The sequence below is a fragment of the Procambarus clarkii genome, chromosome 37, assembly GCF_040958095.1.
Source record: "Procambarus clarkii isolate CNS0578487 chromosome 37, FALCON_Pclarkii_2.0, whole genome shotgun sequence".
NCBI lineage: Eukaryota > Metazoa > Arthropoda > Malacostraca > Decapoda > Cambaridae > Procambarus > Procambarus clarkii.
Window position 1 is genome coordinate 13,804,750 of NC_091186.1, and position 19,992 is coordinate 13,824,741.

At 44.0% G+C, this 19,992-nt stretch overlaps 2 protein-coding genes across 2 annotated transcripts; both read right to left on the reverse strand.

Moving 5' to 3' along the window:
- Positions 1-2,106: 2,106 nt before the first annotated feature.
- Positions 2,107-3,564, reverse strand: LOC138371812 (uncharacterized). The gene has a single exon (XM_069336836.1). The coding sequence runs from the start codon at positions 3,562-3,564 to the stop codon at positions 2,107-2,109; it is 1,458 nt and encodes a 485-aa protein (XP_069192937.1).
- A 13,184-nt stretch (positions 3,565-16,748) lies between these two features.
- On the reverse strand, positions 16,749-17,132 carry LOC138371813 (involucrin-like). Its single transcript, XM_069336837.1, has one exon. It carries the CDS (start codon positions 17,130-17,132, stop codon positions 16,749-16,751), a length of 384 nt encoding a protein of 127 aa, XP_069192938.1.
- Positions 17,133-19,992: the final 2,860 nt, after the last annotated feature.

Sequence of the window (19,992 nt, forward strand, 5' to 3'; positions counted from 1 at the left end):
TCACTGCCCTCCCTCTAGCCCCTCACTGCCCTCCCTCTAGCCCCTCACTGCCCTCCCTCTAGCCCTCACTGCCCTCCCTCTAGCCCTCACTGCCCTCCCCTCTAGCCCTCACTGCCCTCCCTCTAGCCGATCACTGCCCTCCCTCTAGCCCCTCACTGCCCTCCCTCTAGCCCCTCACTGCCCTCCCTCTAGCCCTCACTGCCCTCCCCTCTAGCCCTCACTGCCCTCCCTCTACCCCTCACTGCCCTCCCTCTAGCCCCTCACTGCCCTCCCTCTACCCCTCACTGCCCTCCCTCTAGCCCCTTACTGCCCTCCCTCTACCCCTCACTGCCATTCCTCTAGCCCTCACTGCCCTCCCTCTAGCCCTCACTGCCCTCCCCTCTAGCCCTCACTGCCCTCCCTCTACCCCTCACTGCCCTTCCTCTAGCCCTCACTGCCCTCCCTCTAGCCCTCACTGCCTTCCCCTCTAGCCCTCACTGCCCTCCCTCTAGCCGATCACTGCCCTCCCTCTAGCCCCTCACTGCCCTCCCTCTAGCCCCTCACTGCCCTCCCTCTAGCCCTCACTGCCCTCCCCTCTAGCCCTCACTGCCCTCCCTCTACCCCTCACTGCCCTTCCTCTAGCCCTCACTGCCCTCCCCTCTAGCCATCACTGCCCTCCCTCTAGCCCTCACTGCCGTCCCTCTACCCCTCACTGCCCTCCCTCTAGCCCCTCACTGCCCTCCCTCTACCCCTCACTGCCCTCCCTCTACCCCTCACTGCCCTTCCTCTAGCCCTCACTGCCCTCCCCTCTAGCCATCACTGCCCTCCCTCTAGCCCTCACTGCCGTCCCTCTACCCCTCACTGCCCTCCCTCTAGCCCCTCACTGCCCTCCCTCTAGCCCTCACTGCCGTCCCTCCTGCCCTCCGTGCCCTCACATCAACAGCCAGAAGCAGCCTGCCTCCCATCCCGACCTGTACGCTGCTCTCTACTTCACCATATCTGTGCTCCACTAACTCCTTCCCTCTCTCAGCAAGCACCTTTGTCTTGATGCATCAGTAATACCCACTTTATCTCGTCTTCCTCTTCATCTCCACTACTCCTTATCCAAATTCCCTATTCTTTTCCTTTTGGCCGTGGCCATCAGAGCCGACTAATCTACGTTCCCTCAATCTTTTCCGATGTTTATTTCCTCACTATACGTCGTTCTCCCGTACGTCTGGGAGCCGTGACGTACGATAGCACCTCTCATCAAAACACCTTTTCTATTTCCGACACGACGCCATTTTAGTTGGCAGCATCCTTAGGCATCCTAACGCCTTCGTCCGTGCCTGCGCCGCCGCCACTGCGCAGGATACACACAGGAACTCTCTCTCTCTCTCTCTCTCTCTCTCTCTCTCTCTCTGGCCACAACTCATCTCCATCTCCTCCAGTCATCTCATTTGCCTTATCTGAGAATCTACGGTCCTGGACAGGTGCGCTGAGTTAACTGGCAGAGAGAGAGAGAAGAAGACCGCTAGGCGCCGAGGGCCCCAAGCGCCAGGCTCGCGAGCTGCCACCACTCTCAGCCTTACAGACTTGGTCTATCATAATTACTTTCAGCTTGGGTTGAAACATGGCTGCTATTCATGGCAGAGCAACCAGGAGGAGGAGGAAGAGCAGGGGCGCGGGAGAGAAGGCGTAGGCGTGGGTGAGTATAGGCGCGCGCGGGAAGCACGCCCGCAACACCAGAGAGACGAGGAGGGGGGCTGTCTCCGCTACGCAGCACGACAGCGGCATCATGCAATTCGGAAGCTGTTGCAAGGAGGTGTGCAGTGGCTTATTGTTTTAAGTGTGGCTGTGATAGGAAAGTCGGCAGCGGTAGACACGTCTAATAAACTCCGAACGTTAAACTCACTGTCAGGATATTTATACGTATGTAAATTAGTCGTAAAGACTCCAGTGGGATGTTAGTGTCGTGGCTCGGAGATGGGGCATGCTGGTGGATAGTCTCACGGGGCGGGGATAGTCGTTCTAGCCTGGCTGGTGGTCGTCCACTGGTCCAGAAATCTAAGATTTTATGACTCGAAGGAAGATCTTCGGGGGTTTAATTGACAGTTAATAACGTGTGGAGCCCATCACAGCCACTTGTTAACTGGGGAGTTGAGGCCACTTCTCTAACCACTCAAAGTGACTGTTAAACAACACACTTCTGCCTTTTAGCCTCGTGGCCTGACAGGCACCCATGTGTGCTGTGGCTCCCTGTGGCGAGGGAGGAGGTGCCACCACTGGAGAGGGGCGAGGGAGGAGGTGCCACCACTGGAGAGAGGCGAGGGAGGAGGTGCCACCACTGGAGAGAGGCGAGGGAGGAGGTGCCACCACTGGAGAGGGGCGAGGGAGGAGGTGCCACCACTGGAGTGGGGCGAGGGAGGAGGTGCCACCACTGGAGAGGGGCGAGGGAGGAGGTGCCACCACTGGAGTGGGGCGAGGGAGGAGGTGCCACCACTGGAGAGAGGCGAGGGAGGAGGTGCCACCACTGGAGAGAGGCGAGGAAGGAGGTGCCACCACTGGAGAGAGGCGAGGGAGGAGGTGCCACCACTGGAGAGGGGCGAGGGAGGAGGTGTCACCACTGGAGTGGGGCGAGGGAGGAGGTGCCACCACTGGAGAGGGGCGAGGGAGGAGGTGCCACCACTGGAGAGAGGCGAGGGAGGAGGTGCCACCACTGGAGAGAGGCGAGGGAGGAGGTGCCACCACTGGAGAGGGGCGAGGGAGGAGGTGCCACCACTGGAGAGGGGCGAGGGAGGAGGTGCCACCACTGGAGAGGGGCGAGGGAGGAGGTGCCACCACTGGAGAAGGGCGAGGGAGGAGGTGCCACCACTGGAGAGGGGCGAGGGAGGAGGTGCCACCACTGGAGAGGGGCGAGGGAGGAGGTGCCACCACTGGAGTGGGGCGAGGGAGGAGGTGCCACCACTGGAGAGGGGCGAGGGAGGAGGTGCCACCACTGGAGAGGGGCGAGGGAGGAGGTGCCACCACTGGAGAGGGGCGAGGGAGGAGGTGCCACCACTGGAGAGGGGCGAGGGAGGAGGTGCCACCACTGGAGTGGGGCGAGGGAGGAGGTGCCACCACTGGAGAGAGGCGAGGGAGGAGGTGCCACCACTGGAGAGAGGCGAGGGAGGAGGTGCCACCACTGGAGAGAGGCGAGGGAGGAGGTGCCACCACTGGAGAGGGGCGAGGGAGGAGGTGCCACCACTGGAGTGGGGCGAGGGAGGAGGTGCCACTACTGGAGAGGGGCGAGGGAGGAGATGCCACCACTGGAGAGGGAGGAGGTGCCACCACTGGAGAGAGGCGAAGGGGCAGGTGCCACCACTGGAGAGGGAGGAGGTGCCACCACTGGAGAGAGGCGAAGGGGCAGGTGCCACCACTGGAGAGGGAGGAGATGCCACCACTGGAGAGGGGAGAGGGGAGAGGGGAGGAGGTGCCACCACTGGAGAAGGAGGAGGTGCCACCACTGGAGAGAGGCGAGGGAGGAGGTGCCACCACTGGAGAGGGGCGAAGGAACAGCTGCCCCCTGGTGAGGAGAGGTTTATGGGGCGGCCTCTCCCACAACATGTTAATTCCAACCCTTCCTGCTTACATGCAAATGAACACGATTCCTATCACCGCCGGCTGCGGCTACTGTAAGCAAAATTGGTTTTGGAGACTGGTATAGTCTCTCAGCTGAGCAGTGAAGAGAAAGGAGAAGCGAAAGAGAATTGGAAGCAGAGAATAAAGTGAAAGAACGCTTAGCAGAGCAAGTGATAGAAAATGGGAATTACAAATAATATATATATGACAATAAAGGAAGCAATAATAAAAAAATTACACAATAAAGCAATTTTCGTGCTTCCTTTAAAAAAAAAAAATCATATCAGTGACCCACCTAAAAATTTCATGGTCAAGATCTATATATAAACATTTACAGAAGGGAGCAGATGATCCATCTTAAGGACCTCCAAACTAATGAACAAATCAACAAGGGCCGTGACGCAGATTCGAACCTGCGTCCGGGAGCCTCCCTGACGCTGCCTTAATCGACTGAGCTACGACATGGTCAAAAAGAGTTGAAACCGAAGAGTTTGATGCATCACGCTATTGTGATTTCTGTGTGTGTGTGATCTTCAAACTAATATTCCTTTTAAGATACACTGAGAAAATGTAAGAATTCCATCTAATTTTGCTGATCATTTAACTGGAATTTTTTTCCTGTCAGTCCAACTGGTTCTAACAACCTAAGTACATGATGATCTGCGAGAGATCTTCCAGCTGTCAAGACCAACTACACTCTGTAAGCTTACAGAGTAAGTCCAATTTGACGCAGACAAACGAAGTCCAATTTGACGCAGACATTTTGAGATTTCTTTTTAAATTAGTGTCACTGAAGAGAGAGTATAGAGAGGGAGATAAAGAGAGCTAGAGAGAGAGAAATAGAGAGATAGAGAGAACAATAAGGCGTGTGTGAGAGTGGGAGAGAGCGAAAACATGCAAAGAAGGTGGAAGCCAAAGAACAGAATTAAGAAACAAAGAATAGGAAAGAGAGAGAGAGAGAGAGAGAGAGAGAGAGAGAGAGAGAGAGAGAGAGAGAGAGAGAGAGAGAGAGAGAGAGAGAGAGAGAGAGAGAGAGAGGGAGAGAGAGGGAGAGAGAGAGAGAGAGACAGAGAGAGAGAGAGAGAGAGAGAGAGAGAGAGAGAGAGAGAGAGAGAGAGAGAGAGAGAGAGAGAGAGAGAGAGAGAGAGATTGAAACTCAAAGAGTAATTCATTTAATAACACACAAACCACTGAGACAACAGATAAAGCCGAGAAATGACGGAAGTGAGATAGAGAGACGAACAGGAGACATCGCATAGGGCAGAAAGTTATGGCAAAGGTGAAAAACGGATGATGGTGTAGGAATAGTGAGCAAAAAATGGAAAAAAATGAGAAAAAAGAGGAAAAGCAGGACAACTCTAAGGTGGCTGGGTGTAGGACAGCGTACAGGTGGAGGATTTGTGGCACACAGACCGATGCTCGAAAGGCCGGATCCAAGAGTCAGAGTTCGATCCTGCAGACGCAAGTAGGTGAGTACAGACAGCCGGTTCATCGAGGCGTGACCCATCTTGCTAGGCTTCTACGCTCCTGTAGTCATTCCTTATTGTCCCCTGGTGATGGTGATGATGGTGATGGTAGTGAATGAGGGTGGTGAATGGTGAGAAGAGTAGTGGTGGTGGTGAGTGATGGTGAAGGATGATGGAGTTGACGGTAGTGGTGGTGAGTGATTGGTGAGGATGGTGGAAGTGAGGGAAGATGGTGAGGGAGGTGAATGATGGTGAATCATGGTGGTGATGGTGATAGTGAGGATTGTGGTAATGGTGGTGGTACGGAAGTCGTTTACATGCATTTACTGCGTCACTACAAGTGATTGTGGTACATGTGATGGTGGTGATTGTGGTGAGAATAGTGTTGGCAGCAGCTTTGGTACTGGTAAGATGGTGAAGTTAGTGGTGGTTAAGATGGCTGTGATGATGGCAATACTTTGGTATGGATTGTGCAATTAATGAGGGTTGTTGATGATGATTGTTGGTGATAATTGTTGGTGATGATTGTTGGTGATGATTGTTGGTGATGATTGTTGGTGATTATTGTTGGTGATGATTGTTGGTGATGATTGTTGGTGATGACTGTTAATGATAATTGTTGGTGATGATTGTTGGTGATGATTGTTGGTGATGATTGTTGGTATGATTGTTGGTATGATTGTTGGTGATGATTGTTGATGATGATTGTTGAAGGGTGTATAGTACCAGTCAAATCAAAATCAAATCAAATGTTTATTTTGGTAAAGTACATACATACAAGGTAAGATATAAACATTGATGGATTTATAGATAGAGGTAGAATATACAATACCTAAAGCCACTATTACGCAAAGCGTTTCGGGCAGTTTCGTCCAGTCTTGTGCCACAGTGGTCCATAGGTCACACCCGGACCACTTAGTAACTGGTTGAAAATCCATCAAAGTCCTCCTGCAGATAAGACCAGTTAACACAATAATTTGTCTTATTCTATTAATTATACAATTGCTGTATGGTTATTGTATTCAGGATATACTCAAGGCCTGGTACTATTTACTTATTCATCTGTCCTATATTAAGGAAAATAGTATATTTTTTAAGGGATATCTAAAAATATACATATATTTTAAGGGACCTTAAAACCCACACACACACACTTGGTTTCAATAATTGAGTAATTGGCACATCAAAAAAGGTTGTAAATTAGGGAAAACATAGCTAGTAGGCAGGGTATAAAGAGCTAGAACTCGTTGACCAGACCACACACTAGAAGGTGAAGGGACGACGACGTTTCGGTCCGTCCTGGACCATTCTCAAGTCGATTGTGACTTGAGAATGGTCCAGGACGGACCGAAACGTCGTCGTCCCTTCACCTTCTAGTGTGTGGTCTGGTCAACATACGTTAGCCACGTTATTGTGACTCATCGCCTGCAGCTAGAACTCACTTTCCATGCGTCACTAATAGGTAGGTACTATGAGGTAAGCATTATTTAGAAGTGAACTTAGAAACAGTCAAGGTAAAAATTAAGCCTCCACTGAGGCTATATTAGTGTGGCCCCAAAACCACTTAAGAAAACCTAAGTGGTTTTCTGCTCACCAAGACTATAACAAAGCCTTAAGACATCTGTAAAAGTCTACATATTCCGTCCCCCATTCTGGTTTCTGAGAAGTCGTTTCTGCTATCTCAGTCGTTTCAGGCTTCGACTGAGATAGCTATCAGTTAGACTGCTTTTTCTTGCTATGATGTTTAGACTGTATCTTATAATCTTACAATCTTTTGCCGAAAGATTGCATCTTACATTCTTTCTTTAAAAGTATTGTCTAAATCGTCTGACAATAACTGTGAGTATTTTGCTGAATTTATTTCCCGGCATAATTGATTTATTGTTTGCAAATTTGCAACTATTGCTGCTCAGACCTGTAACAAAATTGTTTACTTATATGGTAAACAAGTTAGGTCTAAAGGACAGAGTCCAAAGTCCACAACAACGGTTCCCCAATCCGGACTTAACTCTGTTTATACAACCTTATTCCCTTCGACATAACTGTTATTTGTTGAAATAATAAAGTCTTCAGTGCTTGATGGTGGTTCTGAAGGCAGTGATGGTGGTGATGGTGGTAGTGGTGATGGTAATAGTGGCGGTAATGGTGGTAGTGGTGATTGCATTTTGGGAGTGGGGGGTTGGGGGTTATGGGGGGAGGTTATAGGTGGTTGTGGTGATATTGTTACGACATTTTCACCATGAATGGCAGCCAGCACCTCTGTGTTAGCAGAAATTGGGGACAGGGTGGTAAATATGTAGGCAGGCCATGTTCCAGGGACAAATAGTTAAGTAAGACTTAGGACCAGCAATCAGAAAGAAAAATTCTAACCATCGAACAAAAAAAATGGGGAGGAAGCAACTACAACCATCAGCAAATACAGACGATAGACTTGCGTGTAGTCGATAGACTTGCGTGTAGACGATAGACTTGCGTGCAGACAATAGACTTGCGTGTAGACAATAGACTTGCGTGCAGACGCTGGGGGGCCACAGCATCCACAGCAGGACAATGGAGAGAGAGAGTTAATAAATTTCTAAAAAAATAAAAATTCCTGACCCAAGTATTGTCGTTTCACATAACCAACAGCCCGTTTTCTTTGACTCTGGCGCGAATTACTAACCCTCACATATGTTGAAATTCAAAACTAATAAAATAATTGATTTTATAATTCGTAATTTACCACAGTCGTTGGACTGAAAAAAAAAGATAGTAATGATCAAGGTCAATATACAGCGAGTGTGGAGAAGCGTGAGGGATTACAAAACACACAATGATCAGTACCTCAACCTATAGGCAGACTTATGTCCATTCCATCCAGCGGCCGACCCCAAAGACGCATTCAATAATTTAAAAAAGCTGTTCAGTCAAAATAAAAATTGTCTAAATTGTAAATAAATGTTATTATATTGACATATTGTGAATAGGTTAGGTTGTTTATGTTCTGTTGGCTGTTCTGCGAGGTTCAACTATGTTCACTTCTACCGGTCATTGTTCACAAGGAGGAACATGCTTGCCTGCATCTGAGGTTACTGTCGAGTGTTCAGGTCATTAATATGTTGTGGTAGTCATGTGCTTGAAGACCACTACACAGATCGTTGGGTTATTTAGGTTATCATCATTATAAAGAAGGACACGCGACCCTCCTCAAAACTGTCCCCCATTAACAAACCAGCGGGGAAAATGAAGACTTTGGAAATGTCTTTAAGATTTTTTTTTAAGATTTTCATTAAGATTAAGAATCATTTAAGATTTTCGCACTTATGTTTGACCCAAACAACGTCAATAATGAATATACGCAGACGAGTGGATATCTTTCCTGTATACGATGTAGTCCTTATAATGCTCAAACCCATGTATAACCCCATGAATGGGATACTTGTTTCACATACAGAGACAAAGAGAACCAAATTAAACTATCCCAACTTAAACTCAATTAAACTAAAAGGGAGCCGGTCGGCCGAGCGGACAGCACGCTGGGCTTGTGATCCTGTGGTCCTGGGTTCGATTCCAGGCGCCGGCGAGAAACAATGGGCAGAGTTTCTTTCACCCTATGTCCCTGTTACCTAGCAGTAAAATAGGTACCTGGGTGTTAGTCAGTTGTCACGGGCTGCTTCCTAGGGGTGGAGGCCTGGTCGAGGACCGGGCCGCGGGGACACTAAAGCCCCGAAATCATCTCAAGATAACCTCAAGAAGATCACTGAAAATCCAAAGTTTGCTTTCTTGGACCCAAACGAACATACAGTTCACCAACACTACACTGCCATCATCATTCCCTGACCCCCGTAAGCAATGTACTAGTTACCATTCTACTGAACTGCATGATATGTTGCCCCCACCAATCAACATACTGTGTAGGGTTGTTGCAACGAATGAGATGTTGCTGCCTTGTTAGTTAACAACATAATTCTAAGTCTTGAGGAAGTCTATTAATACAGATGAGCACAGGAATACCCGAGTGTGTGTAGCACAGACAGACTTCATGTTTTCTGTCTCATAAACAGTTCTCACAACCACCTTATGACGTTCCCATTCTAAGTTTGTTTACCAATATTATATGACTGACAGTCGAATGTTCTTCTCTTCATAGCCAACGCATATATATATATATATATATATATATATATATATATATATATATATATATATATATATATATATATATATATATATATATATATATATATATATATTTATTTTTTCGTCAGAAACAATCAAGTATTATAAAACTCAGATCATTATTTGTCTCTTTGGACTCAAGATAGTGAGATATATCTTATTGTTAGCATTTGATAAGCCTGTTAAAGATTGTTCGCTTCAATAGTTAGCAGTCAGCTGTCAGCTCAGACACAGTTCTAAAGTGCTTATTACCAGGCGAGTCTCTTGTCTTATCTCAAGGCGTGATCTTCGACCCCTTATGAATACCAAGGAGTCAGATACGCGTGACAGTTAAGGATTGCTGAGGCGAGCTCATACCTGGTCCAGTTTATCAATTAATATTATTATTATTTAATTTGGCGGCCACTTTGGTGAAAGTATATATATATATATTTTTAACGTCTTTCATTGTTTTTTTTTTTTTTTAGATTTCCGGTTGATGCTTCCTATCCATCTTTATCCACATTCTTCAGCCAATCCTTCCCTTATCCTCCTTGAGACCCCTGTGTCGTGCATGAACCATATATCAAATACTTTATATTTACATCAGAGGGTTAGTGTAATCGACTTGATTACATTAACTTGATAATGTGATCGACTTGATAATAGTCCAGGGGCCAGATTCACGAAGCACTTACGAACCTGTACATCTTTTCTAAATCTTTGGCGGCTTTGTTTACAATTATTAAACAGTTAATGAGCTCCGAAGCACCAGGAGGCTGTTTATAACAATAACAACAGTTCATTGGGAAGATTTCATGCTTGTAAACTGCTTAATAAACGTAACCAAAGCCGTCAGAGATTGAGGACAGATGTACACGTTCGTAAGTACTTGCGTAACTGCTTCGTGAATCTGGCCCCCTGGACGGACCGAAACGTCGTCGTCTCTTCAATTTCTAGTGTGTGGTCTGGTCACCATTAAGGGGTTGTTCATTCCCAGGTTCATCAAACAACCAATTGAAGAGCAGAAGTTCGCTCAGTCAAGCGTATCAATTCATCGATCCGGCAACCAATCAAATTCGCAATAAACTCATCAATCTCCCAGCAGTTAAGCAGTTAATTGCTCAGTCAAGCCAATTCACAAAATCCTTTACTTGAAGAAGACGATTAAGCTTACTCTCCGTTGTTTACAGACCATCAATCACTCAAACTGCTCTTCCAAGTGACAGGTCATCAGAGTGGCAAGCAGTAATAGCATGTTATTGCCCTTGTAATTGCCTCCCCTGGACGCCGTAGCTAACTGATGTACTAAACTGATGTACTAAACTGATGTACTAACCTGATGTACTAACCTCAGTGATGTATTAAACTGATGTTCTAACCTCAGTGATGTACTAAACTGATGTTCTAACCTCAGTGATGTACTAAACTGATGTACTAACCTGAGTGATGTACTAAACTGCCCGAACCTAACCTTAACGAGGACCCACAAATAACAATGGGGACTTAATACGTCAATTCTGCAATCTACTATGATTTGTAGTACGTCTGTTTTTGGCCTGAAAAGGGGATTTATAAGCCAAAATGCAATGTAATATTTTGAGGAGGACGGGTTGGATGGATATATATATATATATATATATATATATATATATATATATATATATATATATATATATATATATATATATATATATATGCAAACAAGCCTGAATGGTCCCCAGGACTATATACAACTGAAAACTCACACCCCAGAAGTGACTCGAACCCATACTCCCACAACTGGTATGTACAGGGACGCCTTAATCCGCTTGACCATCACGACCGGACATAAGGAAGTGATAGCCGAGGCTATATGAACCACTTCCCCGCCGGCACTCGGATGGTAATCTTGGGCATAGCATTTTATCAAATCACCTCATTCTTTGGGGCACACGTGAGGAACACAAATGCAAACAAGCCTGAATGGTCCCCAGGACTATATACAACTGAAAACTCACACCCCAGAAGTGACTCGAACCCATACTCCCACAACTGGTATGTACAGGGACGCCTTAATCCGCTTGACCATCACGACCGGACATAAGGAAGTGATAGCCGAGGCTATATGAACCACTTCCCCGCCGGCACTCGGATGGTAATCTTGGGCATAGCATTTTATCAAATCACCTCATTCTTTGGGGCACACGTGAGGAACACAAATGCAAACCATTCAGGCTTGTTTGCATTTGTGTTCCTCACGTGTGCCCCAAAGAATGAGGTGATTTGATAAAATGCTATGCCCAAGATTACCATCCGAGTGCCGGCGGGGAAGTGGTTCATATAGCCTCGGCTATCACTTCCTTATGTCCGGTCGTGATGGTCAAGCGGATTAAGGCGTCCCTGTACATACCAGTTGTGGGAGTATGGGTTCGAGTCACTTCTGGGGTGTGAGTTTTCAGTTATATATATATATATATATATATATATATATATATATATATATATATATATATATATATATATATATATATATATATAACATTCCCTCTAATGCGTTATGCGTGGTTTCCTCCGAGGCTATGGGTCCCCCTTCTTCCAGCTAGAGGTGGTACTCCCTTCTATATATATATATATATATATGTATGTGTGTGTGTGCCTCTGGAATCAGCTGTCGATCTCTGTTGGGATTTGTAAATGATTGAGAATGTAATTATATATAAATAAAGATGGTACTATGGCTCGGGAAAGTACACATGTTGATGATTAAGTGATGATTCTTGCAACGTCGGTATATCCTGGAAACACAAACCGTAACTGTCTCTATTTTCCGCTTGTTACAACTTGTAATAAAGTTGTTACATCTTGGCTTAAAGTGTTTATGACGTATTAGAACGTTGTTACAACTTGCTATATTGGTTGTTATAGCTGGTTAGGTGTTAAAACTTGTTAGAACGTTGTACCAACGTCGTAGTTTTGGTTTGTGTTTTGCGGGATATCGATATATAACCTCTCTATTGTTTCCGGCTGCTTCTCTCTCTCTCTCTCTCTCTCTCTCTCTCTCTCTCTCTCTCTCTCTCTCTCTCTCTCTCTCTCTCTCTCTCTCTCTCTCTCTCTCTCTCGAGAGAGAGAGAGAGAGAGAGTGTCGTCAAGTGTGTGTCCATAGAGCCAGTGAAACACCATTTTACACCCGTTGGTAACTATCTCAAGTCTCAAGTTAATCTCAAGGCACAGCTGAGGTTGCCCGCTCCAACCTGGATAAGAATTAATATGTCCAAATGCTATTCTGGACGACATTAATTGGTCCAACGATTGGCTGGACAAACCTTAATTGACATGTCCTTGGATAATGATGTCCAAGGTCAAGGTCAAGATTGTAATTGTTGTACTGGAGTAGTTGATCTTGGCAACGTCTTGAATTGGTTGTTAATAATGGATTATTGCCCCCCTTCCCATTTAATAATGTTACATAATAAGCAGTAATAAGTAGAACTAGCAGCATTACACTTAGCAACCAGTACATTAAAAAACATTGGAGGAGGAATAATATTCTGTGATTCAAAGTCTGCTCTTCAAGCAATCGAAAACTTCTCTTGGAAGATCGACAGCAAGAACCTCATACTCCCAATTATAAATGACCTAATTGATGCACAGAGTAAAGGGTCTCGAATCTCCTTTGTATGGATACCTTCACACATAAATATAACCCATCATAATGAGACAGACATTGCAGCCAAATTAGCGTGTAACAAGTTTGAAGTTGAATTAGATCTAGGTATCCCCATCTCTGCTGTCAAAACTGTATTGGTCCAAACATTCAGATCTGATAGGAAAGAACTTACTGACTCCCAACGACCTGAAAGTACTAGTATAAAAAGCTATGATTTGTTCAGATCTGAAACCTACATCTATGGACAGCACAAAACGTGGACCAGACTGTGCGACACAGTGATTGCAAGGATCAGGTTGGGTTACCGTTACCTGTGGCAGGTGGCTGCAGGTGACGGGTCTCCCAATCCTGAGCACTCCAAGTGCAAACTCTGTGAGCAGGAACTACGGCATGATCTCCCGCACTACATCACTGAATGCCCAGTTATTAGACCTTTCAGACCAGTTGGCATGAGGTAAATGGAGCTTTGCAATTACTTTATTCACTCTCGTATTCTAGAAGATATCCTCACAGTATACCCAAAATTTGCCAGTGCCGGCTACTAAACACATGGCTCTGTATGACTAACCATCCTGCGAGATGGGGACTTGTATTACCACTGCTACCTTATTCAATCTTGTGTTGTTGATATTCTCAAAATGCATCCGGAGTCTGCCAGTGCAGACCGCTTATCACATGCCTCTGTATGACTAACCATCCTGTGTGATGGGGATTTTTTAGCATCACCTAGTTAGCTTTTTTGACACACTGTACTCCACTTCATATAGTCTAGGGTTGCTGCACTAATGCAGATGTACCTAATATGTTAATAATAATAAAAAAATGTTCGTAATATCCCAACTTATAACGTAACCTCGACTTTTCGTCTAAGTTGTTACAATGTTGTGTCAAAGTAACAGTTGTGATAATAACGTTGTGGCTAGGTTGTGTGAGTGTTGTTGTGTGTGTGTGTGAAAGAGAGAGAGAGAGAAAGAGAGAGAGAGAGAGAGGGAGAGAGAGAGAAAAGGGGTGGAAAGGCAAAGTATGGGAGAAAGTGAAATGAGAGAAAAGGGAAGGAGAGGAGGGAGAGGGAAAGAAAGGGGGGGGGGTGTAGAAATGGGCTTAGACACTCGAGAGGGTTAAAAAAAAAGCACCAAATAGTCTTTACATTCTCAAATGTGGTTATCTTGCACATATGTAATAGATAAGCGTTTTCTTATATCTTTCTGCTTTTTCAAGTCACATATATAAATTGGATTATGTGCTTCAGCCACGCTATTGTGATTTATTTTTCATCTGCAACGATGACTCTTTGCACACCCTACACACCTGTAAAGAGGCAGACGGGTGTAAGTTGTACTGGCAAAGCTAACACTTGGATAAACATATGTCTCACACACCTGCACTTGATGGTAGAAAAGCTTTTATTTATGTCAAGCGTAGCAGAGCACAAGCTGTTAATGTTTATACTTGAGAAATATGGCCCGAAGAAGAAGAAGAATTGGCTTCAGAAACTTTTCTGAAGCTTCAGAAACCTTTCTGAGGCTTCAAAGCCTCAGAAACTTTCTGTGATCATTATTAAAAATTTTCCTTCACACCAGTTAATGGAGAAACATTTTTAAACACTAAAGCTCCACCTGTGAAGCACACAGGAAGCATTATATCATCTGGGCAAAATATATGTTTCCTAGTCTCGTAGATGGATGTTAGTCATGACAAACGTGAAGAGAGCAAGATTACCTTCAAGAAATCCTAATATAACATCCATCTTTAGAGGCTTCTGATCCAAATTAATGGTTCGTAATGGAGTTAAGTGGGTACCAAGATGATATAAAAATTAGCTGTTTGAAGGCCAGCCACGGAAGCCTTAAACACGAGAGGATTATAATGGAAGTGTGTATTATGTATATATATATATATATATATATATATATATATATATATATATATATATATATATATATATATATATAATATAACATATATTATATATATATATATATATATATATATATATATATATATATATATATATATATATATATATATATATATATATATATATATAGATATATATATATATGAGGCGGCGTGCCACAGGGGCCCGCCTCTCGACTGGTTATCCTCTTGATTGATATCAATAATATCGATAACGGAACACCTGTTATAAACATTCCCCTCGCCACAGAAAATATACCAGAGAGCAAAGTCACAACAACAGCCTCTTGAGAGTCATATATATATGTATATATAATATATATAATATATATATATCAGGGCCGATAGACGTAACTTAGGAAATGGAACTAATAACTGGCCCACAAAATATTTAAGTGTTGATATATTAATGAAATTAGAGAGTAAGCTGCTGTATGAACGCCAGAGACATGAGAGTACACGAAGGAAATTCCTGGAAGGAGCAGACGCTAGTAATTTAAGATCAGATACTAGTATAAGAAATATTGAAGTAGCAGAAGAAAATATCGCTTCATATGGACAGAATATTACAGTTTTACCCGAAGTTAGGAATCTTCGCTGGCTGAATGTGTGCAAGTCAGCTTCACCGTAGAGTTTGCAACAGTACAAGACAGCTTCAATGTAGAATTTGCACCAGTACAAGTCAGCTTCAGCGTAGAGTTTGCACCGGTACAAGTCAGCTACAACGTAGAGTTTGCACCAGTACAAGTCAGCTTCAACGTAGAGTTTACACCAGTACAAGTCATCTCCACCGTAGAGTTTACACCAGTACAAGTCATCTTCAACGTTTAATTTGCACCAGTACAAGTCAGCTTCAACATAGAGTTTACACCAGTACAAGTCAGCTTCAACGTAGAGTTTACACCAGTACAAGTCAGCTTCAACGTAGAGTTTACACCATACAAGTCATCTTCACCGTAGAGTTTACACCAGTACAAGTCATCTTCACCGTAGAGTTTACACCAGTACAAGTCAACTTCAACAGAGTTTACACCAGTACAAGGCATCTTCACCGTAGAGTTTACACCAGTACAAGTCAGCTTCAACGTAGAGTTTGCACCAGTACAAGTCAGCTTCACAGTAGAGTTTACACCAGTAAAACTCACCTTCACTGTATCGTTTACTGGACCATTCTAGTTGAGAGTTTTGTGCTAAGCTTTGACCAAATAATTTGTAGTGCGAAATATACAAATTGAAGGATTTTCAAGACAGACACAAGATTACGACGCCCAGACTTAGGAATGTCTCGTGTGAAAACCATTGAACTGAATTTCTTGTTTAGTAATATATAAAGAGACACTCTTTCAAAAATATTTATCATTAAATAAGTACATAAACAGATGATTCTGATTCAATCAAACAGATTCTTTGATTCAATCAAACAGATTCTTTGATTCAATCAAACAGATTCTTTGATTCAATCAAACAGATTCATTGATTCAATTGATTTTATATTCTATTAAAGAGATAGTTTAATATTTGTCATACTTAACCCCATAGGAATACAAAAATATAGTTACAAATATATCGCACAAAACCAATTTTCTATTATATAGATAATATATAATAGTTGTCAGTAATAGACAAATATACTGTAAATACATTTAATAGCAAATTTTTTTACCAATTTTTTTGGCGTATATGTAAGTATTTCTTTAAAGAAAAGTACCTCGTTTGAGGTCAATTGTTATTTTATGTTTATCTTAAGTTGCTTGGTAATTTGTCTAGATTGGGCTTCAATTATAAGTTTCATAAGATGCTGAACCAGTGACCTAAGCTTGATAACCCGTGTGGTTATTATCAGGAAGCATTATTTCGTATCAGAACTTAGAAAGTTCCTAAATTTTCATGCTAAGTTTCAACATTTATAGCTGCTAGGTTTTCATACATTTTCATGCTAAGTTTCAACATCCAAAGCTGTTACGTATGTTGGTCTGAATGTTATTATTTTGGAAAGACAGTTACCTTAATTTCCCCTCTTGCATGGGCATTGACTTAAGCTTGACTTCTTGCATGGGCATTGACTTAAGCTTGACCTCTTGCATGGGTATTGACTTAAGCTTGACCTCTTGCATGGGCATTGAATTAAGCTTGACCTCTTGCATGGGTATTGACTTAAGCTTGACCTCTTGCATGGGCATTGACTTAAGCTTGACCTCTTGCATGGGCACTGACTTAAGCTTGACTTCTTGCATGGGCATTGAATTAAGCTTGACCTCTTGCATGGGCATTGACTTAAGCTTGACCTCTTGCATGGGTATTGACTTAAGCTTGACCTCTTGCATGGGTATTGACTTAAGCTTGACCTCTTGCATGGGTATTGACCTAAACTTGACCTCTTGCATTGTTATTGCCCTAAGCTTTGTTAATGAACTAAGCTTGACGTGCTTTACGGCAGTGATCTAATTAGTTATGAGCTTATCTATTCTATTTGTTCACTGAAGTGATGAGACGTACGTCAGAGATACTCTAGAAATAAGGAATAGCACACCAAAGATACAATTTAGAGATAAAGGGAAGTACACGCTGTTTCTTTAAAGATACTTTAGAGATAAGCACAAATGAATGAGAACAAAATATAACTGATAATGATATGATAAATACACCGAATATTTTTTTTTACCAAAGTCGTTCAGGTGACAGCAGACACACACACACACACACACACACACACACACACACACACACACACACACACACACACACACACACACACACACACACACACACGAAAATAGGGAGGATGATGTTTACAGAACCTGAAAAGACCCTATTAAACCCCCAAGTGCGGCAAATCAGATTTTATAGCCAATTAGTGACACAATTTACAGTGGAAGTTATTCAAAATAAGGGACCCATTAGTGCATTTATTAGGAAGGAAATGGGTTGGCTTAGAGAAGAAATTGCTGGTATTGTGATTCAGAAACACCTTTTGTTAGACTTGGATTTGTTAGTTTAACTTGTTTGTTAGACTTAGTAAGTCTAAGAACTAAGCAATTTAGTCCTACTCAGATTAGGGCACTCGTGGAGCTGATCGGAGTTGATTTTCAAATTCCTATATTGTTCAAAAAATAAATTTCTAATCAATAATATAAAAGCAGGGACAAGAATACAATTTAAAACATAAAAAATAATTTGAGGGTGACAAAAAAAAGTCTCATCAAATACCAACATAATATGACCCAGCATACTTTTTTTTTGGGGGGGACGGGGAGGGGGGAGGGAAGGAAGGGGGGAGGGGGGAAGGGGGGAGGGGGGGGAAGGGGGAGGGGGGGGGTGGGGGGAGGGGGGAGCGGGGGAAGCTTTGGTTACAGCCAAAGCAAACTTATTAGTATTGAAACCCGTCTTAGAATCCAATTTGTCTTAAGCTTATCCTTGCAAGCTTGAGGCAACGACAGTGACGTTTCAAAAAGAGTTTTTTTTTTTCCTTCAGTACCTGTAGTTAAGGGACCGCAGGCCGGCGGGCGCCCGGCCACCACTGTATAGCGAACCATCGCGCACGCAGCCGGTTAATGCTCTCTCTTAACGACTAATTCCAACCCGCCCCGAGGAGGCTAACGAGACCTGTTAAATATGCTAATTAACACAACATAAATTGAATCCCAGGTTGCAACCCACCACCCCTTAAACCCCCCCTTAACCCCCCACTACCCCTTGAGCCCTTTAACCCCCCATCACCCACCCCCACACACCCCCCCTTCTTCTCTCCGGAGAAATAAGGTGGACACTGTTTTTGTGGCTTCCTTGAGTGTAAAGTGTTGTGCGGGGGGGGGGGGGGGGGTGAATGGGACTGACTGTGTACTCACCAAGATGATGTACTCGTCTAGATGTACTCACCAAGATGATGTACTCGTCTAGATGTACTCACTAAGATGATGTACTGGTCTAGATGCACTCACCAAGATGATGTACTCGTCTAGATGTACTCACTAAGATGATGTACTGGTCTAGATGCACTCACTAAGATGATGTACTCGTCTAGATGCACTCACCAAGATGATGTACTCGTCTAGATGCACTCACCAAGATGCTGTACCCGTCTAGATGCACTCACCAAGATGATGTACTCGTCTAGATGTACTCACCAAGATGATGTACTCGTCTAGATGCACTCACCAAGATGATGTACTCGTCTAGATGCACTCACCAAGATGATGTACTCGTCTAGATGTACTCACTAAGATGATGTACTGGTCTAGATGCACTCACTAAGATGATGTACTCGTCTAGATGCACTCACCAAGATGCTGTACTCGTCTAGATGCACTCACCAAGATGATGTACTCGTCTAGATGCACTCACCTAGATGATGTACCCGTCTAGATGCACTCACCAAGATGATGTACCCGTCTAGATGTACTCACCAAGATGATGTACTCGTCTAGATGCACTCACCAAGATGATGTACTCGTCTAGATGTACTCACCAAGATGATGTACTCGTCTAGATGTACTCACTAAGATGATGTACCCGTCTAGATGCACTCACTAAGATGATGTACTCGTCTAGATGTACTCACTAAGATGATGTACCCGTCTAGATGCACTCACCAAGATGATGTACCCGTCTAGATGCACTCACTAAGATGATGTACTCGTCTAGATGCACTCACTAAGATGATGTACTCGTCTAGATGTACTCACCAAGATGCTGTACCCGTCTAGATGTACTCACTAAGATGCTGTACCCGTCTAGATGTACTCACCAAGATGCTGTACCCGTCTAGATGCACTCACCAAGATGATGTACTCGTCTAGATGTACTCACCAAGATGCTGTACCCGTCTAGATGCACTCACTAAGATGATGTACTCGTCTAGATGTACTCACCAAGATGCTGTACCCGTCTAGATGTACTCACTAAGATGATGTACTCACCTAGATGATGTACCCGTCTAGATGCACTCACCAAGATGATGTACTCGTCTAGATGCACTCACCAAGATGCTGTACCCGTCTAGATGTACTCACCAAGATGATGTACTCGTCTAGATGCACTCACTAAGATGATGTACTCACCTAGATGATGTACCCGTCTAGATGTACTCACCAAGATGCTGTACCCGTCTAGATGCACTCACCAAGATGATGTACTCGTCTAGATGTACTCACCAAGATGCTGTACCCGTCTAGATGCACTCACCAAGATGATGTACCCGTCTAGATGTACTCACCAAGATGATGTACCCGTCTAGATGTACTCACT